Source organism: Aquila chrysaetos, chromosome Z (genome assembly GCF_900496995.4).
Source record: "Aquila chrysaetos chrysaetos chromosome Z, bAquChr1.4, whole genome shotgun sequence".
NCBI classification, from domain to species: domain Eukaryota; kingdom Metazoa; phylum Chordata; class Aves; order Accipitriformes; family Accipitridae; genus Aquila; species Aquila chrysaetos.
The window spans coordinates 17,326,347-17,350,496 of NC_044030.1; the positions used below are offsets into that span (position 1 = coordinate 17,326,347).

Here is a 24,150-nt window from a genome sequence, read left to right on the forward strand (position 1 = left end):
ATTACTCTTGAGTGAACTCTTCATCATGAATGGAAGATTGAGGAAGTTTCTGTAGTTTCCATGAGAAATCCTTAGCCGGTGAAAAATCTCTCTGAAGAACACTCAGTGCCAGCTGATTTCCCTTAGATTAAAAAATGCTTGCTTTGCATTACTGGTCATGCATTGCAAGCAGAGATCTGCGAGTTCAGTCTGTGGTGGTGTCACCATGTAATGGGTAAAGGTTTAAAAGTAACCATTGTAACTGTGAATCAAGTGTTCTTGCAGGAGAAGCCCTAGTTACTGGAAGAAGGTCACAAGAACAAAACTTCTGTGTTGTCGATGTGTGGGCATACATATGGCTACTAAATACACATATCTGTGGGGGCCTTTTTTGAAGATTTTTGAGTTTTAGTTTTTAACGTGTTCCTTTGTTTTCCAAGGAACTAGGTGGATGTCAAAGTCAGAGTATGTAAATTCGTGTGCACACTTGGTGATGTATATGTGGAATATCTTCTTTTCTTTCAAAAATAGTGTCAAACTGTTAGCTCTTGTAACTGAAACCTTTGGATAAAGGTTACGTTTACACTCTATTTCCAATCTTCTTCCTGCAGCTAATACCAAACAGCACTGTCCTTGTAACCACATTCTCCTAAGGTACAAGGAAAGTAAGAGAACGTCTGTGGTCATTTGTCTTGCTGCACATAGTTGTGAACTGTGTAGTTTGTTCTGCTTAACATACAAGTTTTTTTGTTTGCTCGCATCCCTTCTTTATAGTACGTGTTATTATCACAACAAATTAACAAATACTTGAAGAAAAAAAAAAAGATGTGGTTCACTTAGCTTCAGTATAATTTAACAGAAGCATATTCATTTACTTAGTTAACTGTTGTCAGTGAACCTTACTGTCTTGAGTCTGCCTGTGAAAATGCTCTATGTTCCTAGTTTAAGTTATGAATTGGTATTTGGTGTTAAAGTATAATCCTTGTTCTAAATGCATGGAACATCAGTTAGGTGTAGTTTGTCTTTAAAATGGAGATTGATAATACTAGTAATAGCAACAGCAGAGTGTGATCCTCTTTTATGGTGTAAGCAGGATCTAAGACTGGGGATTCAGATGTAAAAGTAATCTTTCTTGATATGCAAGGTAGATAACTGGAAATGGCTGATGTCAAGCAGACCTGTTTCACTGGGTCTGTAGACATAAATATATATCTATAGAAGCAGCCCTTTTATCAACTTTATTTTTGTCAGCAGAACATGGCTTCTCATTCCTGTTTTCCTGGGCCTAGGCAGTCTGAAATCTGGTTCCTCTCAAAGACTAAGATGGGATTAATAAACTGTGTTGAAAAGAGAGAGAATCAAAACCAGGTGTTTGACTTCTTCCATATTGCTGCTATAAGGTTTGAGTTTAGAATTGCAAAAAAATAATTTAGATACAGTGACAACTTAATATTAAATGCATATTGTGACAAAACAGCCTTGAAACATATAAAAACTGAGATTAAAATTTCCCACAAGTTGCAGATTATTTACTAGTCATTAATAAATAATCAGTAAATTCTTACAGAAATTCTTTTTAATTTTGAGGACCCTAAGCTCTCAAACTCAAGCATGTGTTTAACTTACAGGTCTTGACATCTCATCTAGGTCAGTAAGAGTTATCCCTTGCATAAAGGGAACTGTGCTTATACCTCTCTTAACACTGGATGGAGTCTTTGTTAGCACTCGCCACAAGCACATAGTGGTTGGCATTTAGGAGCTTCGGGAGTGCAAGTACAGTAATCTTTTCATTGTCTGGCCTAACTGGGGGCTGTGATGCTCTTAGGTTACCAAAACTGGCTAACACAACGAGGAAGGAATCTGTTACAGAAGTACCCAAAGCAGGGTAACATACTGTCCTTATCCAGCAGACATCATCAGTGGCTGGACTTCAGCAGCTGCTTGGATTTTTCTGCTTTGTGCACTTACATTCTAGATTCAGGGAGGGGTTATTTGCCTGGGTACAAACTGCTGGACTTTTCTAAATTTTATGTGGTGGTATGCCTGACAGGATAAGCAGGTGTGATATTAAGACAGCTACCTCTTTCCTTGGTCCATCCTGAATTCAGCAGGTCTAAACCAGGTGAAAACTGCTGTACTGTTACTGGAAGCCGTAATGCTGACAAACTTGCATGATGCTGACAGTTTGCATTGCACATGTGTCTCTGTGTGTCAAAGTTAACAGTCATCTGGTTAACTGGGAGATGCCTGCAATGTAGTAGTTGTTAAAAATAGTAATAATAGTGAAGAAAACTAGCTGATTTTTGCTTAGTAATTGGGTTCTAATGAAATGGAAGATTTTGAATCATGGCTGAGAAAATTGTAGTATAGATGATGTTACTGTTTTTCAAGATGCAACTATTGTTTAAAACTGTGTGACTTTTTAGCAGAGTTATAACATAAACTGACTTGTGCATACAGTTTTGCCCTCTACAGATAACATACTGTTGGCATAACGATGTTAACCACATAATTTCTATAGATGCTTTTAATGCCTTAAAATCTGCCCAGTGTTTATTTTCTGTATTTGCTTTTGTTAAACCTCACACCTAATGGAACTACTGAGTTTCTGATAAAGCTTGACCTCTGGCTTTTTTTCCTCTTTGCAGGTATTTGTGGAAACGCTAGACAAATGTTTTGAAAATGTCTGTGAACTGGATTTAATTTTCCATGTAGACAAGGTACTGTGGTGAGCTCCTGTAATATTTCTTGTCAACTAAAATGTTTGGTTCAACTGATACTTGGTATTAAACTCTGCAGTGATTCTACTTTTATTGTCAGTGAAATCCAGATGGTTTCTATCAACATTATTTTTAAGACTTGAAGGCTATGGTGGAACATGTCTTTCTGAGCAAAAATAAAATAATGTGGGAGATTTGCATAGTGTTATTGCACTCTGAGGAAAATGTGAGCCCTAAATACTAATTAGATATTTTAGCAAAAGTTACCCATTTCCAAAGTAAAAGATAAGTGAAACCTTGTGTTAAAAATTTTTTTGAACATGGTATTGATCAGTGCAGTGATTTTTAACTTGAGCATAAGTTGAAAAAGAATACAATACAGAAAGCTGAACTTCTGCAGTAATGCAAGGCTACTACCAGCAGTACAGTAGTATTAGTTGTGCAGTTGTGACTGATCTGATGTCATCTCCAGTCTTTTTTTTTCTTTTTCTCCAGTGTAATTGGTTTGTAAGACTTACTTTACACCATAACAGAGGATCAAAACATTTGATTTGGTACACTTTAAGTTAATTAGTAGTGTAGGTCTGTAAGAAAAAAACAGTATCTATGAGACTTAAATTACAGCATTAAATTCTCTTTAAACTGCTGATAAGGTCACCTTGTCAAGAAGCAAAATGCATAGAGGCTTCTGAGTTAAAACACATCAACTTTCTTTTGTCAGATATTTGTGGCCTGGCTTGTTAGTGGATTTCAAGTGTGCAGTAGGGAAAACCAGCAACTGCTGCTGGATGTTTGGTCTAGACAGAATCTTAGTTATAGTGGATGCTTACATGTGGGACCTGTTTGGGGTGAAACACTTCGAATATTTGTATTTTGAGAGGTCTGGTGTTGAGAAAAGTGGGGATTGACTAATTAATTTGGATGAGAGTTGATCTGTGTCTTCAGTTCTCGATGGAATAGTGGAAGGTGACTTTCTTCCAATCATCTTGCTAGAACTACCTAAAACCCAAGAAATACCTTTCATGTAAAAAATGATGTAGCATGTAAAAGAGTTAAACTATGTCATCTCAACAGCTGTTGCGTCTTTAGTAGCATTTTATGTGGCATTTCTATAAGGAAACATTTACCTTCATCAGGCTGCCATCATTATACAGGACCCAGTGATGGCTTATAGTAACCTGCAGGCAAGAGAGATGCTTATTCAAGAAGGGTATTGGTATAGTACTAGGAATTCACTTGGAGAATGGAATATAGAATCATAGTATCATTTAGGTTGGAAAAGACCTTCAAGATCATCGAGTCCAACCATTAACCATGCCCACTAAACCATGTCCTTAAGTACCCTGTCCACTTGCTTTTTGAATATCTCCAGGGATGGTGACTCAACCACTTCCGTGGGTAGCCCATTCCAATGTTTAACAACCCTCTCAGTAAAGAAATTCTTCCTAATATCTAACCTAAATCTCCCTTGCCTCAACTTGAGGCCATTTCCTCTTGTCCTATCTCCAGCCACCTGACAGAAGAGACCAGCACCCACCTCACTACAACCCCCTTTCAGGTAGTTGTAGAGAGCGATAGGGTCTCCCCTCAGCCTCCTCTTTTCCAGACTGAACAGCCCCAGCTCCCTCAGCCGCTCCTCATAAGACTTGTGCTCCAGGCCCCTCACCAACTTGGTTGCCCTCCTCTGAACATGCTCCAGCACCTCAATGTCTTTCTTGGAGTGAGGGGCCCAAAACTGAACACAGTACTCGAGGTGCGGCCTCACCAGTGCAGAGTACAGGGGAACAACCACCTCCCTGTTCCTGCTGGCCACACTATTTCTGATACAGGCCAGGATGCCATTGGCCTTCTTGGCCACCTGGGCACACTGCTGGCTCATATTCAGCCGGCTGTCAACCAGCACCCCCAGGTCATTTTCTGCTGGTCAGCTTTCCAGCCGCTCTTCCCCAAGCCTGTAGTGCTGCATGGGGTTGCCGTGACCCAAGTGCAGGACCCGGCACTTGGCCTTGTTGAACTTCATACGACTGGCCTTGGCCCATCGATCCAGCCTGTCCAGATCTCTCTGTAGAGCCTTCCTACCCTCAAGCAGATCGACCCTGCCTCCCAACTTGGTGTCATCTGCAAGCTTGCTGAGGGTGCACTCAATCCCCTCATCCAAATCTTTGATAAAGATATTAAACAGAACGGGGCCCAACACTGAGCCCTGGGGAACACCACTTGTGACCCGCCGCCAACTGGATTTCACCCCATTCACCACAACCCTCTGGGCTCGGCCATCCAGCCAGTTTTTCACCCAGTGAAGAGTGCGCTTATCCAGGCCACGAGACGCCAGTTTCTCAAGGAGTAGATATATATATGTATATATACAGACACTTTTGGTACAATTCATATGGTGACATATGCATTACACTTAAATTGTCCTTAATTCTCTGCATCTAGATTTTTCCAGAAATTTGGATTACCTGCCTGTAATGGATAGAGCAAGTTTCTGGCTCTGAAGCATTTGTTTTTATCAGTGAAACTCTCTCCACATCATGAAGTACCATATTTTTACTACAGAATCATAAGATAATTCAATTATCGACCTCAGGAGGTGCCTGGTACAAGACACTGCTCCCAGCAGGGTCAGCCATGGGGTCAGACCGGGCTGCTCAGGGCAGGAACGAGCCTGCACAGCCCCCGGACAGCCTCTGGCACCACTCCCCTGTCCTCCTGGGGAAAGGCTTACCTCTCCTCCTGGGGAAAGCTTTCCTTACGGCTGGTCCCAGCCTCTCCTGTCCCTTGCCTCCTCCCACATGCCCTGCTGAGGAGAGCCCTGCTCCCCAACAGCCCCTCGTAGGCGCTGGGGGCTGCTGTTGGGTGCCCTCAAGCCCCTCCTTGTCCAGGCTGAACCAGCCCTGGTGCTCCAGCCTCTCTGCCCAGGATAAATGTATTAGCCCCAACCATTTTGATGGCCCTCTTCTGAACTCACTCCAATTTACTGATGTCTGTCTTGTACTTGGAGGCCCCAAATGTATATAAATACGTTATATCTTTACTGTGTCAGTAATTCTCTAGGGAAAAAAAAAAAAAAAAAATCTGAGTGGTGTTGACAGGACTGTAATTGCTTACCTTTACCTATTAGGGGGGAAAAATTGCTACCAAAACTGGCATAATTTAATTACATTTCTTTTTAAATGCACCTTGTAATCTGTTTCAGAGAAAGCAGAACACTTGTGAAAACCTAACCAGTCACTCAATCTCTTCAGTCATTTTGGTGTAGGTTTCATGTGGAGTTCAGCCTGTTACCTTAGAGCTTTAGCGTCTCAGTATTTCGTATCAGTAAGCTGTTAGAGATTACCTGAGAAAAGTTGGGGTGTTTTGGTTTTTGGGGTTTTTTTTTGTAAAATCATCACTTATTATTTTTTGTTTTATTTTAAAACAGAAATGAATAATCTGTAAAGATCAAGACCTGCTCTTTTACATTCTTTTCTTCTGTGCTACTAGACTTCCCCAGCTTGTTCTCTGAAGTTCTCTGGTGAATAAGAGCGAAATAATCAGGAACTTACTGAGGTGTCATTTCTTGCCTCTTCAGTCAGAAATATGTATGGATTATTCCTGCGCTTTAAAAGCAAGGCCAAGTTCTAGAACATACCAAGTTTTCAAGAATGTTAAGAGGAAATGGAACTAAATTCCTTTTCTTCTCCAGGATGTAGATTGGAATTCAGTGTTTCATGTAATTATCAATGCAGTTTCAGGTATGCTCCACAAATTAAAATGTGTTCTTCAACAATGGAAATTTTCTTTTGATTTTAAAGTGAATAGTTTCTGAATTTTGGGGCTGTTGGTTGAGGCTGAAGTTACAGCTGGAATTTCTTCCTTGACATCACCAGCTCTGCCAAAAAGAGCAAAATGAGAAATACTCCCCTAGAATCTGGAGGTGGTGACTGCAGTTGCTCTTTTGGAGCCAGGTGCATTTTTAGAAAGAAAATGAAACCCAAATCTATAATCTGCAGGAGCAAGTGATGGTATTTGCACTCTTATGCTGTATTTTTATTGAGAGATGGGAAAGAACCACTTCATAATAAACGCTCAGATTGGATAAGACTAGCCAGAAAGTTTTCCACTTGTGTAGGGAGACATGAATTATTTATTAGTCCTTCTATAAGTCTTTATAATGCCCATTCAGAAACTAGAAAAGAAAAAAAACCTAAATTTCATAGCATGTGAAAAATACTTGCTTTAGTAAATTCTTGATAAAATAAAATAGAACCAAAATCACCACATAAATACTATATTATGAAGACCTTTGTATGTTTTATGTTTTGTTTTTGGTGGCTATGCATATTGTAATAGCTATAAGCTGTTTCCTTATGCTATGAGTGAAAACAAGTTTTCAGTAAAAAGAAGTAAATATTGGTGATGTCTTTCAATGCATTTGGATTGTTGGTGTAGAGTAAAATAATGTTCGATTACCATGTTTTTGTCTTTTTTTTCTGATTATGATGCTAAAAAGCTTTTAAATTCACCTAATAACAAGCCAGGATAAATTCTTCGGCACCACTTTTATATTATGCTTTTTAGCTTGCTATGTTACGAGGGACATACATATGCCAGGAGTAAGGAGTGGCTCAGTAAGGATTGTTAATCTTTCTTGTAAGTATTTGATTCTTAAAGCTGTACTCAGCAGCAATAGGCAGAGAGGAAGAGGTGTTTTCAGCCTCTTTAAACACATTGATTTTAAGTTTCTACTGAAATATACTAATGATTTATCAAGGAAACAACTCTTCAATTTTGTTTTTGAGGTATGGCACAAAAATGGGAAGTGTGGTGGTTTTTGATAAACTACTTGCAACTCATTTTCAGAATTGTTTGATTTAGAGATTTACCTCTATCCTTGATGCACAGGGAGATTGCAAGAATATCCAAAATAATAGCAGAATTATGCTTTGAAGTATCAGATTGTACCTTCAGAAAAGTAATAAAATGTTCCTTGTCTTCAGAGTTATAATGAGATTAAAATATTATACATTACATAGTAACTCTGGATTTTTACTAGAAAGTATGTGGAAGCATGCCTTCTGAAAAAAAATAAATTAGTCTTTAGATACAGTGCAAATACAGACTCTGAAGCAGAGATTTGTGAACCAGGGCTTGCAACCCCAAATCAGGGTTGCAGGGAAGAGGGATATTTAGACATGCCCATTTCATTAATGTCTGCAGCTGGCTTATGTCGTCCTTCAGTTTGAGTCCTGTCTATCTTAGTACTAGATGCTGAAGACCCCCTGTTTACACTGTAGCTCAGGTATGGGTCAGCTCAGGTATGTTAATTCTACTTCTAAGCCTAGTCTTGGTACCCATGGTGGGTGAGCATCACTATGTCTCTCTTCCTTCATTGCTATAGCCCAAAGTAGTTTTTACACATCTATTTGTGAGCAATTTGTTTAATCTTGTAGAACCTATTCCTTAGAGGTGTTACTACTATTGATGCTAATTAGAGGTCTTGTCCATAGTCCTTGCATAGAAAACAGGTACTGAAAGAAAGATCAATGTGGAAGTTTCTTCTAGCATTGATAAGCAAAGTGGTATAGCTGATGAGTTTGTAATGGAACTATGAGCAAAGAAGGTACTGGAGAAATGAACATCAAGTTATGAGCTTTGTTCCCAAATGGTTTTAAATAAATTGCTGACATTAATCAAGTGACTTACTGAATATATGTGTTCCTGTACTGAGGAATCTAGATATCATCTGGCCAGATGCATGTAGGATGTTTTACATTTTAAAATTTTCTTTTTGTCTCTTTTAGGTCCATAATATATTGGCCGAAATGGTCATGGGTGGAATGGTTTTGGAGACCAACATGAATGAAATTGTTACTCAGATTGATGCTCAAAATAAACTGGAGAAATCTGAGGTAAGAGTGATGTACCGTGTAGTTTCTAAACTAAAAACATGGTTGTAGTAAATGCATGCTATCATAATGCTGTTTGTCCTTCAGCAGCAAACTATATACAGCTTCTTGCTTATAAAGCTAAAAATTGACAATGTATCATTAGGTTAGGATGTCGTACCTTACATCATAAGTAATAATTGCTTAGAGTCACTGCTAATTAGTTTTTGCTTTTTCTATCTAATAGCATTGTGCACCATTGCTATTGAGATACTTCTGTAGTTCTCTAAGTTTCTCTTGCAGAAAGTCTTTTATTTCCAGTGTATTTATTATGCTGGACTAGTGACTATAACCCTTAAATTAAATTAGATAAAGAACCAAAGTGTGTATACAAAGACTACATATTCCTGTCTGCTAGTATGTTTCTAGCACCTGAAATAAATTGCAGCATATTTAGTGTCACAGTAATACTGCAACACAAAATAATTAATTGGACTGAGATGGACTAGATAGAATTAAAATCCCAGTTTTAGACCCTTTAAATACAAATTCTGCCATTTTTGTAATCTGAACATTTGGTCTTCAGCTGAGTAGATTCGAGTGAGAAAATTGTTTTGTATATGCCCGTAGCAGTCTAAGTGAGGGACACTCACGTAAGTTGTGGAAATCCCTATTCAATTCAACAATTTTTGAATTTGTGTTTAGGAAAGAAACTTTCTAACTAAAAGGATTTTAGAATTACTTTAGCTATAACACTGTATGTTATACTGTTCCTTTAACATCACCAGACATGCCTTGTAAGCAAAATACTACTAGTACATCTTAGCTGACTCTGTGATTGGTTCTTCCTGATGAGAGTAATTTCACAGAAGAACACATCATCTGATTTTGGAAGTGTAATATTCAAATTTCTAAACAAACCCTTGCTTAAATTGGAGACTGTTCCTAAAGTTGAAGTCAGCTGAGTAGATTGAAATATTGTAGGTGGCATAAATATGAACTAAATGACATTTTAGAATCAGACCCAAAGGACTCTACTAGTTTTAACTTAAGTGCAACAGAGAGAAATAAATTGTTCAGCTTTTTTGTGGTACAATGTATACTGTTCTCCTAATTCTGCTATCTCACACTGCACCACCTCAAGTCTTTTAATACATTTAATGTCTGATTTGCACAACTTCCAAACTGTATCCAAGAACAGGACAACACTGTGTGAAAAACAGGAAAAAGCTAGGTGCAATATGATGCAGTGCATAGCAATATACATCCAGAAGGATTGTATTGTAGATTATGAAGATGTTCAGAATGTTCATTTTAACATTTTTCTCAAACTCAGAATGAGCCATTGATCACAGAGATTAATATTTGGAATTATTCTCATAAGTTTTACTATATTTGAATAACTTCTGTATACATACATTTTTCTTTATTTGATGGAAAACTAACATAGTGTCCCAAAAGCTGAACTTACTGAGCAGCTATGTTCTACTGTGTATTATGTGCATATCAGTTTTACCTAAAAGTGTTTAATTAAGGTATTTATTCTTAATTATGTGAATTCTGTTACCAAATCAACTGTAGACCAGTCTCTGGCTAGTCATCCTAAACATATGGATTCAGTGCAGCTGAATTGCAGCCTAGCTGCAATACTTCCTGTTTTCTATTATTCATCAGTAAGTCATTCTTTCTTTTAAGATGCTTTTAGTATAAAAATAGGTGGTAGAAGATATAAAAAACATGTAGAGCTCAGAGCACGTGCAAGGCAAATAGTAACTTGTTCCTTTACGTTCAGCAATGAATTATAGAAGGTAAAGAAGTAGCAGTGATAAATTAAAACACTTGGTGACTGGGATGGAGTAGAACATTTCACAGTCTGCTCACCACAAATGCATTATTTTTTTTTTGTTAGTTCAGTGACTGTTTCTTTTCAAATTTAACAGTTACTGTAATGCTGAGATACTTCACAATACCTGGTAAATATTTCCTCAGATCATTAATCATTTGTTTCATGTATATCCACAGAAATTTCCTGATTGCTATTTCTTTTCCTTTTGTCTTTTTGATCAAGATTGTAAATCTTTCAACATGTCTTTCCTGAACGTGTATTTTCAAGATACACGCAAATCCAGTTCATGTAAATCAAAATCAGTAATAACTTAATAATATTTTTGAATGCTGGTCACTAAGAAATCAAAACTAGTGGATCTTCTTTGTTCCTTTAATTTAAAAAAATAAATTATTTTTTAAATTTAGAAATTATTGGTATAGTCTGCAGTTCATAGGACTGCCACCTATGCCACAGCACTCTTGCTTTAGTCTGTTTGGCTTGTTAGACTCCTGTCATAGTTCTTGCATCCATAAAATAGCTGCTTTAAGGTTAAATTGCCTTTTCTTTTATAGCTGAAATGATGAAGCTAATAAAGTTGTAACTGAGCTACATTTTCAGAAGTATTTTAAATTTTGTATTGTGCTCACCTGGCTTCCCTAATATACAAAACTTAGCCATTTGACATCAGGTATTTATTTAAGTACATATTAAGTTTTTAAACAGGCTTTCAGTTAGAATTTAGTGAAGAAGATCAAATGTATTTATTAAATTCTCAAATATTTGAGCAAAGTTACCAACTCAAAGAATTTGTTAATGCTTTCAACAGAGATTAATTATTTAAACCACTATGAGGAAGTCCCTAGCTTTGATTTCTGATTCAGCTCTTACATTGCTTGGTTGGGCTACAGAGGAAATTCTATTTCTACCCTGAGAAATGTTGTCTTAAATGCATTTCCCTACCTTTCAGTTTAGAGTTTATCTGTGAATGGATTTCTGGTCAATCCTTCTAAAGCCAAAGGATCATTGTCATTAAGGGAGGGAATTTTTGGGAAAGGGGTCATTGGGATTTTATCCAGAGCCTCTGGAAGTATTGTAGGTAAACCTGGGCTACCTCTTCTCTATTTGGAGTGTTCAACTGCGTGTGATTTAGACTTTTAAGTTGGACCTCATTTTTTCCGAACCTCCTGATCTTTTCTAGCTCTTTCCATTCTTCTCTCTTACAGACCTTTATCTTTCAGTCTCCCAGACAGGACAGGTAGACAAAGGTATTGCTGACTTTTAGAAAAAATGTACTTTTAACAAAAAGGGAAAGCAAAATGATGTCAAAGGCAATAAATTATGTAGGCCAGACTCAAAAATTATGTGTAAAAATACCCATACTAGTCCTTGTAGCCTACTTTTTGTGCTAGTTTCTTCTTGTAGTTCCCTCATCTTTTTATTGGCTATAGTGTATTTTACTAGCTTTCCATTGACATCATATTTTTTATTTTATTTCTCTTCCTGCATTTTAGAATTTAACTTTTCTTTGTATCATTGTTTAAGAAACAAAGGAGTATGAACCCGTATGAATATTAACAAAAAAAACTGCAAAACTAATCTGAATAAAAATTGAACACACAGATAACAAAATATGATGTGGTGACATAATAGAAATAGCTTCCTTATTGGGAGAATTTTGTACCTAATAATCTAAAATAGGTAATATGAACTCTTTTGCTTCACCATTTAGTATTTCCAAATGAAAACAAAGAACTTTTACCTGCTTGCAAAGAGAAGTTTCAGAATGAGTTTCAGGTGAACAAAACATTAAAAAAACTCCTATCAAAACCAACAAACCAACAGACTCAAATAGTTTTATATATACAGAATAAATTTATCAATGCAATTTGTAATGATAATGTAGAAATACCAAAGTTGATCTTTTGACCTTAAGTATATCAAACATAAAATGAGAACGGCTGTCAGCATGTACTCAACTTCAGATGTACTTTTGCTGAATCACTGGATTTTGCTTTAAGATATCTTGGTAACTGCAGTCACCGAACATGAATATTAACAAGGAACTGAAAAAGGAGGAGGAAAATATATGTTTGAAGTTCAGTTTATGGTTGTTGTCCCCCATCATTTGCTGTTTGAAACATTTAGTTCAGCTCAACAGTTTGAATGTCAGTCAATGTTAATAGCAGTACTTCAAAATTCATTTCCACTCATTTTAAGTATCTGTGTATTCAAACTGCAGGTATTTTAATAAACAGCTGGAATCTTAAGCAGATGAAGTTTATTTAATTTACGAATAGCTTTGCTCTTAAATTCTTACATGATCTTTCTAGTATAAAGTAATGTAATACCTTTAAGATTTAACAAATATAATTCTGTAATTGGATTTAGTAGCACTAAGTTGTAAAGCATTAGCTAAAAATATTTTTGGGTAGTATGAAAGATTTTAACTAAATTTGAAGTATGCTATAGCACATGAAGAAAATCAAGCAAATGACCTTCCTCTGCCTAATATGTCAACACTTGTAACATGTAATCTGTATTTCATTGTAACAGTAGGGAGCTTGATTTCAGGTTTGGTTGTGGTTTTTTTGTTTTGTTTTTTTTTTTTTAACTTGTGCAAAACTACTTTTCTTTTTCTCTGTTCTGCTCACACATATTCTGTTTTTATTTTTGGGTCTGGCAATGAAAAACAAATAAACAAATAATTAATCATTCTCATCCATTACTCTCTTTGTGATTCAAGTGCTTAAAATTTCTAAGAGTATGTCTTTAGTCTTCTTATCTGTTTGGCCTCATTTTGATATACTTGCAGACTTCATTTTGTTTTTTCTCTAATTATGTTCATTTATTTAACTTCATAAGCAGGGGACATGATCATTCCTTTATATTATGTATTGCATCCTTTCATGATTTCATAACGCTGCTGCTTTGAAGTCATACTTGTTCTGGAAAGAAGCACTGGTATGAAACACCAGCAGCAGATTGGTCCTAGTACCTCCAAAATATCTGGAAAAGGGTGGCTTATTTTGCAAAGCGTTAGCCTTCGTTATTTTGTTTTCCAGTAGGCTGTATATTTTTATATGTTTATTTTAGTCATAGCTAGCTTTGTGTAGAGTTGTTTGGGATGGCGGTTTGAATCTTTTTTTTTTCCTATTTGTCTATGCAAACTACATTTGTGATGTGCAATACTTTTTCCAAATGATCTGAATTTCATTTTAAAGAGTAAAACAATGTTTCTGGGATCACTTTCATATAAAGTTATCAGTGGGGCATTGTGAGAAAGGGTGATGTTAAGAATGAAAAAAATTGATTCCTATAGTGATAAATAATGACCTAAGTAAACTAACAGCAGCTCATATTTCTCACTTGATAGACTAGGACCAGTAGAATAAAAGTTCTGTTATTAAATGTTTATTTCAGTCTTTAAAATAGCATTATTGTTTTGCATATGTGGCATTGCTCTTTCACTCTAAAAGTATATGAACATGTTTACAAGCATTTTTTACAGTAACTGAACCTAAAATTTTAATATACAGCATTTCAACATTAAAGTACAACCTTCAATAACAAATGAAATTGAGAATACAAAGCAGCTGTGGCAAAAATGTGGTGTATTGGCTTATTGTAGTACCAGCTGTATGCTATTCCTATTGTATTTCTGAAATTTCATTAATATGTCTTAAGTTTCATTTTCACTTGCTTAAGTCATTTGGTCGCTGTGACAGACAATTCATCATTCACTGCATGTTTAAAGCTTGCTACGTGTTTTGTTTTTTTTCAAGTGAAACAGTTTTTCTTTGCACCTCACCAACTTATCTGCTGAATTTTTTTGATAAAAAAGGGCAGTTGAAACTTCTTCAGTTCAATGTTACAGTGATGGCTCTTTTAATCAGGTACCTCTATAAAACTACTTAAAAGCATATTGGGCCGGAAAAGTACTTCTTGTAGTACTTTTGTGTTTGTAAATACAGTTCGTTTTCTGTAAAAGAAACGATAAATAAATGGAAGGACTGCGTACTAGTTCACTGTTTGACATGCTGAAAAGGAGTGCTAAGGCATTCAGATATAATAGCTTTTGAAATAATGTATTAGTTACCCAGTTTGGGAGTTTAAGTGCTTTTCAGTCATTTTATCCATTAAACATTTTTTTTTTATGAACTGTTTGCTCTTTCTTAGAAATACTGTATGACTGTATTGTGCTTGATAGGGTTGACATTAATCATGATAAATAGCATTCTGCTATGCATATGGTGTATACATTGAATTACAAACCCACTCACTTAATGTAGAGAATTACAGGAGAAGAGAATGTAATAGTTTGAAAACCTCTACTCCAGCATATGATAGCGAAAGACAATCTCACTGGCAAAAAAAGAGGTAATCTGAAATTTGCAGTACTTTTGTCAGGGATATTTGCTGATCCTGATCCAGAATGGTCCTCATGAAATGTGACTGTTGAAAGTCGTGACTGTATAGGGGGGTGGAAGGGTCATGTCAATTGTGGTATTTTAAATAATTCTCAATTGTGTCTCCATTGTATCCTATGCCATTGGGGCGGGAGGCAGGGACTGTAAGTCTGTGTAAAGAGGATAGCTGCAGGTAGGTAAAAATAATGACCAGTTATACTAAAACTTTTATTTGTCCATTAAGAATAATTAACTTTCATTAAACTAGGGCAAGGAATCTCCATCCTAGTCACCTAGAAGGCATCTCTCTTTTGAATTGCCAGCCATGCCTGTTTGTGTGGACCATGTCCATCACTTACAATATTTTTCTGGTTTCCCATTGTTTCAGTTAAAAATTGTATAATTCATTGCTTTTGTTACTACTTTATTAGTATTTTCATCTTCTCTATGGAAAACAGTTTACATTGCCCCACTTCTGGTTTTGCTTAAAGAATTTTTCTCCAGTTACTGAGTATAGAATTTCAAGGATAGTACCAAATAAAAAGGAAATGCATTTATTGTTTTATCTGATAAAACTTCACTGGTAGTTACCTCCTGATTTCAAATTAGTATTTCCAAGTTCTCAAATATAAAAGGACAGTGTTGAGCAGCTTCATTATCTTCTGCACTGTTCTTTAATAAATAGCAAGAAATTGCAGTGTCTAATACTGCTCCTTTAAGATACTGCAGATTCAGGGATGCAGATTTTTGATACTTGCATTTCTTAATATTACTAGAGTTAGGTCCAGATTTTCCCCTTCATGAAGGTATTGCAATTGAAACAGCCTCTGAAGTGAATGACCTGATACAGTTGGTGATGTTAAGAGAAACCAAGGAAAAAGAGGCTTTGAAAATACTTTTTTGCACCTTTTCAGTTATACTTAGTCAGTACTTCTGAGAACCAATACTTTGGATTGTGTCAGGGCCAAATTGAGAGCAAATTATTTGGTTGCATTAGAGATTTAAGATTTCTCCTCTACCCCCACATGCCCTTCCCAACTTTGACATGTCTCGTATGTAAGTGTTTGGAGGGGGGGTGTTATAACAGATGACTCATGGCTTTCTGGTCTCTGTTCCTGGTATTGGGAATCCTCCTGTGACTAAAATCTAGGAATTTAGGATGCTGTAGCCTTTACACATGATATAAAAGAGTTAGTTCAAAATTGGAAACTTTAATTGGTTTTATTTTGACTGTGGGTTATGTTTTTGAAGCGAGAAGAACAGTAGGTAGGATTTTGAGTGGAAATCTTACTTTAATTTGACCTTACATTTATTTCTTATAAGAGAGTAGTAAAAGGGATAATTTTTTTTTTTTATAGCCTTCAAAAAGTAGAGTTGTTATCTGAGAAGTATATGAGGTGTCTGTCTCCTTTTGTACAATAGTGCAGGTGGACACCAAAAAGTGAGGTGTACTCCTCAGTATTTATAATTGCAACGAATTTCAGTGAAAATCAAGAATCTGAAAAGGTTATGCTTTGGGCAGTAGTCACCTACCAACACTATTTAATAATCAAATGTGACAAATTTTTCCAGAATTTTTTCTTCTTTTGTTTTGCTGTATTTCTTGCTCAGAATTATCTTATCTACAAATGCACTGGTTTCTTCAGTCTTTGATGCTCTTATTATGAAAGACCTTCCATTTCTACAGGTTTAGTCTTTTATTTAACCAGTTCTTAGCATGTTGCTTTGTTTCTTGTGGAATGCTCCTTTTTACTGAGCCTACAAGATGCCACAGTCTAAAACTGTAGTAGTTCTGAAAAATCACTTAGTGGTTTTCATTCTTTATGAGTATTTTTAATCCTACTTTTAAAACATCAAAATAAAAAGTTAATTTTTTTACATATTCCCAGAATTTGGAATATAATGTCTTTTTCTGCAAATAAGAGCTCTGTTTTTAAAATCTTCCAGGCTTTTTGTTTTTTTCCCCAGCAAGAACAAAAATGATTTTTACACTTTTGTGGCAAGCCTGAAGTAAAACCACACAGTTAATTCTAAATACACATAGAGTCTGAACTTTTAGGAGAAACATTTCAGTACTTAAAATGAATAGTACCTTTTCTACACAGCATCAAATATAGTAATAACTTAATTATTGGCCTTTTTTTAATAGTCCTTATGATACTAAGGTTTTGAAGAGGTATTCTTCAGAAGCAATAGGGAAGGATCAGGTTCTGTATGTCTTCTGATCTCTGAACTGTAAATCATCTTTGTTAGCATTTCAGTAATATGCCCTAGTGTGTAAACCTGGCAGTTATTTTATCTAAAAGGCAGAACTGAATGGAAGTCAGTGATGAACTTACTTCTGTATTGTAAAACTTGCATATTTATACAGAAAGGCTCTGGCTTTAAATGAAGAGAGACTACATTCAATAGGTCTTTAATACAAAATAAGTACTTCAATGTTTAATTTGGCATAACAAGGTTATTATATAATGTTCTGTGTGCCCTGGGGGCTACAGATATGTTAGCATATAATTAGATACTGTGGGACAACAGATTACTCCAGTTGGTCTATATAAATGATCTCTCTGCATGCTCTTTATCATCCACAAATGCAAGCTGTTTATCCTTTTCATTTTAGGCTAAGCCATCTTGAAAAACCTTTTTTATGTGCACATTCATTTAGATAAGTAATATGGTTCAACTGACATTCAGTAGCTTGTTACTTTGAGGTTACACATTCTGAACCTATAACCAGTGTTAGTCAACTGTGAACCATGTGAACTTTTAGAATAGGTAAGAGACAAGGACAGCACATTGGACTTCAAATACCTCAAGATTGTTTTATAACCTACACATTACACACGCTCGGATAAGCCTCCTATTCCTCCCTGCATACTTTTCCATCAAGTTGACATTACATGTCTTACCATATAAAAAAGGAATGTGTGAACTGTTTTCTCTTTCTGGTTTAATATTTCCAAATAACCCATTTCATTCCAAACACAACTACCATCTGGTCTTTCTAATCGTGTAACCATGGAAATACTTGAAAAGTTAGTTGTCTGTGTATATTGCTAGTTAATCTTTTTGTGATCAGCTTTGCCTGACTTGCATTTTTCCTCACTTTATACACAGGCTGGTTTAGCAGGAGCTCCAGCCCGGGCTGTTTCAGCTGTAAAGAATATGAATCTGCCAGAGATCCCAAGAAATATTAATATTGGTGACATCAGTATAAAAGTGCCAAACCTGCCCTCTTTTAAATAACATGGCTACTCCAGGTAAAACCGAGGAAGAAATGTAATAGAGATTTACTGCATAAGTGTTTACTAAATAAACGACATGTCTAACTTTTACTATTTGGATAAGACTCAAGGTACTGTATAGACATAAGTTGAAAAATCAGTGTGTGGAGTTGAATGTTGCTTTTGTCTTGTTTGTGAAATTAAAGGAAATGGGTAGTTCCGGTGTGATTTCTAAATTACATTCCTATGCCCTTGTAAGGCATATCACTGTGTCTCGGCTGCTGCAGTATTTTGGGAAAGTATTAAAGACGTTATTTACTTTGTATAACCTATAATGCTGAGGTTTTTTGTATATTCACTAAGGTCTATAATTAGTGCATTCCTTAACTACTTCTGCTGTTTGTCATGATTATTTAAGACTTCAGTGCAAATGTTGCATGAAAACATTAAACTCTTATTTTGTTTAAATAAAATCATAACAAACCAGACTTCTAAATACCTGTTTGTCTGAAATCTACTCTTTGCAATAATCATGTTATTTCCTATTCATGGAGCCAATTGACTATATATAAATACTGTTGTAGCAAGCATTAATGTTGTAGTTTAATCTCTGAAGGAATTACATGGGGATATTGTGTTGAACATACTGGCTCTTTACACTTCTCACAACAGCTCTTCATTATTATTCAGAAGGAAAAACTGCCTTTACTGAAGACCCAATGACTTCTGTTTACATGTTGGTGTTGAGAAGATACTTACACAATCTGATAGACTTTCCCTGATGGTCTGACTTTGTTTTGGGAAAAAGGGTCTCTGCAATTTCTGTGTGTTGTGACGAGTACAGAATGGGCTGAGGAAGTTGGGCAGCTCAGAATTATAAATATGAGTGTATCAAGTAACGTGATAAAGGAAGGCACTCTGGAAAGGTAAATGAGGATACTTTAATAGGGCCTCTGTGCCTCGTGACATTTGTGATTCTCTACTTCGAGAATTAGATTTGAGATACTTAGTATTGTCAAGACCTCAGAAAATCTAAGTGCTATCACCTCTGTGTAAGTTGCTCAGCTCTTAAACTTTTGTGATTTAAAAAAAATAAAGGGGGGTAGTGATTGTTTTTTATAATCATGCTTTTAAGCTCTGTGTGATGTACAAGTCTGTTTAAATGAATAATAAAACTATCATTGGGATATTTAAGAATTCCTGTAAAGTTTTCTTCTCCAAAAATTATGCAGTTAATACTGTATATGAAAATACAGTGATACTGGATCAAGGACAACACATTTCAGGGCTAGTCTGAGAGGTCTTGTGTTACTTCAGGAATTTGGATTTGATGTAAACCAAGCATTCTTTTCCTTTGAGTTGAATGTTAAGGCATACCCCATAGGATAAACTTGGAGTCACATCACGTTCTCTGTTTCATCCGTAGTAACTATCAGTGGTGCCTTTTGAGACCATTTGAGAGAGGAAAAAAAGAAAGAGAAATTACTTTTGAAGTAGAAAATCTGATACAGTCCAAGGAATTTTAATGTATTTATTAAGGGGGGAGGTAAAGAAACTTCCTGTATATTGTTTGTATTACATTTAATAACCATCAAGTAACACTATTTTATAAATGCTTTTGAAAACAGAATTGCTCTCTCCATACCTCTTGAAAAGAATATTTATTCTTCCAAATTAATTTTCTTTGTTTAAGGTTTCAGGAAACTTCAGGTAGGGTTTAAGTAGAAAACTGCAGCTTTTTCATTTCCACTGAAGAGAGAATGAAATGTGCAGCATTTTTTTTCCTTATGAAGTAGAGTATTCTTTAGTATTTCCAAGTTAGATACCTTAGTACAAATCTGGAACTGTTATAATTTCACCTGCCTTTGCCAACTTTTGTTTTTCTGCTTAATGCATAGACCATGTGACATTCAAAGTAAAGATGTTGCAAATTTTCCGCATTGTTCCCCCTGTGAGGATTTAGTTAGTGCTGCTGCTGAAGGATAAATAGGAAATTTTGAAACATTTGGTACTCTGACCTACAGAGAGTTCCTCTGGCTATTTGTGAAAGAAGCTCACAATTTCAGAAATTCTTCCAGCTCCTCTATTTTTGTCTCACTTTTTTTCCTCTAGTTCACTTTCAGATTTGTAAGCTTATGTAGTTAAAAGATTTTTCATTCCTTGGAGAGAAATCTTTTCTGGGTTTATTTGAATCGAACATTTTTCCAAATCCTTAGAGAAGATATGTCTGAGATGCATCTTGATGTGAAGCATATTTCAGATTAATTTCTCATCTCTTATCTGTCAGTAACCAAGCTTTCATTAATTTCAGTAAACCTAGATCTTGGCTCTTAAAAATTACATGACTATTTTAAAGCTTTTTTTTTTTTTTTTTTTAAGTTTTGTGTTTTGCATTACTATTGTTTATACTACCATTTTCCTACCTGACAACATGACTTGTACTGGAAAGGATTCTCTGAACAGCTCTTCCATAGACACCAGACTTTTGAAGAAGCTTCTCTGGTTTTGACTGGTCAGCAAATATTTAATGCAAGGCTGTGACTAACAACTGGAGCTTCCTTACTCAGAAAATCTTTGGATGGGAAGAAATTCTTTATCAGACTTTCACAGTAAAATTGTACTCCTTTCAAAACAAAGTTCTCTCTCACACAGAAGAGGTACTGTACAGAAAGCCTGAATGGTAGTATTTTTTTCTGAAATAAAAACAGATGGTATGACAATGTGGGCTTCCTCAGGGTAGCTGAACCTATTTGCCACCCCTTTGCCAGAGGAGTGTCTTTAGTTTGCCTGGGGAGATAGTATTCTCTTACCATGTCATTTGACCCTGCCAGGCCTTAAACTAAAACCAGTCAGAGGAAGATGGGGTACTTGATTGATAGAAGTGATGGAAATGGTATTCTTACTCTTGACCTTCTAGGGCTTACCTTGTGTTGCAGACATTCAGAGGTTTTCTACAATGCCAATCTGCTTGTATTCATCACCTTCATGAGAATGATGTGCCTTTTGAATTCTTTATCCTATTTCACCAATGTCCTCTTAACTACTGCTTAGCTTATTTTCATTTTAAATCCTGTGGGCTGTAAATGATTAAACTCCTGAATATAATTTAAATGTTTTTAATGTTTTTGTAACTGCAAAACCCCCCACCTTAACTTATATATGTTGGTGTGTATGTATATTTATATATAACATCAGTCTTGTGCGCTAGCTGTTGTTAAAAAGGAGAAGAGGTCATTCTTCAGCTGCAGAAGCTAGGCAACTAATTTGCAATACTCCACCTCCATAGAGCCTGTCTTTTAAGTGATGTTCATCATGATGCCAGCATGTGTAAATGAATCACTGAAAGCCATTTTTTCATAATTCTGGGCATTTCTTAGGACTCCAAATAAAACATTCTTAAACACTAGCTGAGACTATTTGGTACTTACAGTACCTGAGACAACACCTCATGTTGGTTTCCCACATTAGGTTTCTTTTCTATTCAGTTCAGTTTCTCTGCTAGTGAAATTCTCTGGAGAGAAACCTTTTCATGTGATCATAGCAATTTAACTGTAGTAAGTATTATCTGTACTGCTTTTTGATAGTCCTTGATAAATCATGCACAGAGATAACTTTAAGGAGACTTTGTAACATTAATAATACATACAATAATTAAGCCTCCAGGATGTCTTAACTAACTTATTTTTCCTGCATTTCCGTACACCTCCTGTTTATCTATTGTTAGAAAGTCCCTGTATCACAGGTGGTTACTTGTCTCAATATTCCACAAGATAAGTATTTTCCACATTTGTTTGTATTCTGGGGATGCAGGGTGAAGTGCCCTCAGAAAGCACGTTTGAGGCTTGGGTGTAGTGGCAGTTCAGATTGCTTGTCTCCAAACTCTGTCTCCGTCTATGAATGATGCCTTTCAAATTCAGAGATATTTATTGTGAAACTTAGTAATGAGGAGAAGATTAGGTCTGATTTGCCCCTGAGAGCAACTGCTAGTTCTGGCAAGTAATTTTTTTTGTCTTTGCAAAGAAAAATTCTTTTCTGGGGTACAGACTCACTCTCAAGTATTGAGAAGAAAGGTGTTAGAAGCATATGCCTTTCAGGAGCCAAAGACTTTCTCTGAAGGCCCATGTGGAGCAGACAGATGATTTTCTTCCTTCTTGCAAGTTGGATTCTTCTAAAGAAGTGGAGAAAGGGCAGAAAGGATAAAAGTTCCACAGAGTGACTGGGCATTCCCAGCTGCCTCCATAGGCTTGAAACGGACCAGCTAGTCTTCCCACTGGGGCAGGGGCAATGAGTACTGCTGAAAAAATCTTTTGACTCTTTTTCACTAAAAGACAAGTATCTCATGTTAGAATCAGCTGAGAATGCTGTCTGCAGTATTGACAGCCCAGACAGTACAAGTACTGTGTCAATGCACTCACCTCTCATCCCTGAATAGTGAATCACTGTTTTGAATATATTTGGGGAAGAGGGAGTACTTTAGAACATTGCAAGTGTATACAAAATTCCTCCTCTTAAACAGATGTTGCTGCTCTGATTTATTCTGCTTGACAGGAATGGGTGGAGGAAAGTGTCCCTTGTTGCAAGGGAGAAACAGGTTCAAGCCAGAAACTCAAACTGACACTGCCTTCCTGTGAGCACATTTGACCTTTTCTTTCTAATAGCACATTCCAATAAAAGCTAAAATTAGTCCTGAGTTTTATTTAGGCCTATGCTGACACCAGAATGGGAACTTGCTAATGTTCTAAGGGTTACCTCGTAAAGCCCCTTGGTACTGAATTACAGCGTATGCAGGGCATAAAATACTGAAGGAACTGGAAATTAAAATGACACAAATCAAATCATTGTCTGTTCATAGCTGTTAAAGAAAAACAGATCCTAAGTCTTGCACAAAATACGTTTCTCAACTTCTGCACAGAGTGGTCATGATTTTACTAGGAGCAAGGAAAGCAGCCAGGTACTGCCAAAACTGACTAAAGGTGAACAGTTAATTTCACAAAAAAGTAATCTTTTGTTACTTACTTTTATGATTATCATAACAAATTGTAAATCACTCTTCCTCTCTTCAGTTAAGGAAATGATCTGTCCTTTTGGTGTTCAGTGTTTACCCCAAAATGCTTACTGAGCTCAGGTCGTGTTATTACCTCTATTCCATGCATGGAAGGGCAAAGGTAGTCACACTGCAATGTCAGCTTAGTGGCCACATTTCTTGTCTGCAGAAGTTTTGGCCTTGTGGTGCATTAGGAGTGCTGTGACAGTGTGGTCTGACCAGGGAGGAACCAGAGGTCGAGACATCCCCTTTTTGCACAGACTGAGTATGCCTGTGGCTGGAGTGCTAGAGGCATTTGAGTTGATCCATCATCTGTCTCAAAAGGCAGAGTGACAGGCACACTTGTGCCACATTCCACTGCTTTTCTGCCCAGTTTAGCTCTTCTGAAACTCAGCAGCTCACACAGGCTCCATGTGTCCCTTTCTGGGCTGCCTCTGCTGTCCAGCCAGCCAACAGGAGTGCACCAGGAATGGAGCAAATCCCCCTCCAGATTGTCTCTGAACATGTCACCACAGCTGAAGCTAAAAGCAGGCCTGTAATGATGACTGTGAGCTGCTTTGGATGGATGAGTGTATCCCTGTTTTCTTTCAGCTTTCACGGTCCAATCCATGGACCCTCTTGTACGATTTTCAGCACTCAGCCAGCAGAGTTGCTGTGGGACATAAGCTGAATTTCAGAAGCTGTCTTCAGATGTTTGCAGGGTACCTGCACGACCCATTGTGTATGGCAGGATACCTGTATGATCAGTACTCTGTGTGCATCTAAGAAACTTTTGCCTTTGGTGTAGCCATGTTAAGTCGCACCCACATCTCCTCCACCAAAGGCCCATCTCAACAAATTTGACCAGTCTGCAAAAGTGCATAGAGAGAAGCAGAACTGGAATGGACTCTGCATTCCAAATAGTCTTTACAATAATTTGTTGTGCTGATGTGTGTCAGGACAGCAAAGAACTTTCATGATTCAAACACCCATCCCGTCCCCAGGTGAGGTGCTGTTTTGATGTCAGAAATTGTTTGGGTCAGAAACAATTGACAGAACTAGGACAGAACTCATGGTTCTGTTCCTCCCTGAGACACCCT

At 36.6% G+C, this 24,150-nt stretch overlaps 1 protein-coding gene across 7 annotated transcripts in view; it reads left to right on the forward strand.

Moving 5' to 3' along the window:
* The window catches only part of AP3S1 (adaptor related protein complex 3 subunit sigma 1), a 42,034-nt gene that overhangs the window by 11,779 nt on the left and 6,105 nt on the right, over window positions 1-24,150 (forward strand). For 2 of the 7 annotated variants that reach the window (XM_030003734.2, XM_030003729.2), the window contains 3 exons: window positions 2,628-2,699; window positions 8,486-8,593; window positions 17,921-19,221. In XM_030003734.2, the coding sequence (XP_029859594.1) occupies window positions 2,628-2,699; window positions 8,486-8,593; window positions 17,921-18,049 (309 nt within the window). In that variant the 3' untranslated portion in view covers window positions 18,050-19,221. Of the gene's footprint in view, window positions 1-2,627; window positions 2,700-8,485; window positions 8,594-10,509; window positions 10,534-11,620; window positions 11,663-17,920; window positions 19,222-24,150 lie in introns of those variants that run through there. The other 5 variants (XM_030003732.2, XM_041120700.1, XM_030003733.2 and 2 more) reach the window with 5 other exon arrangements.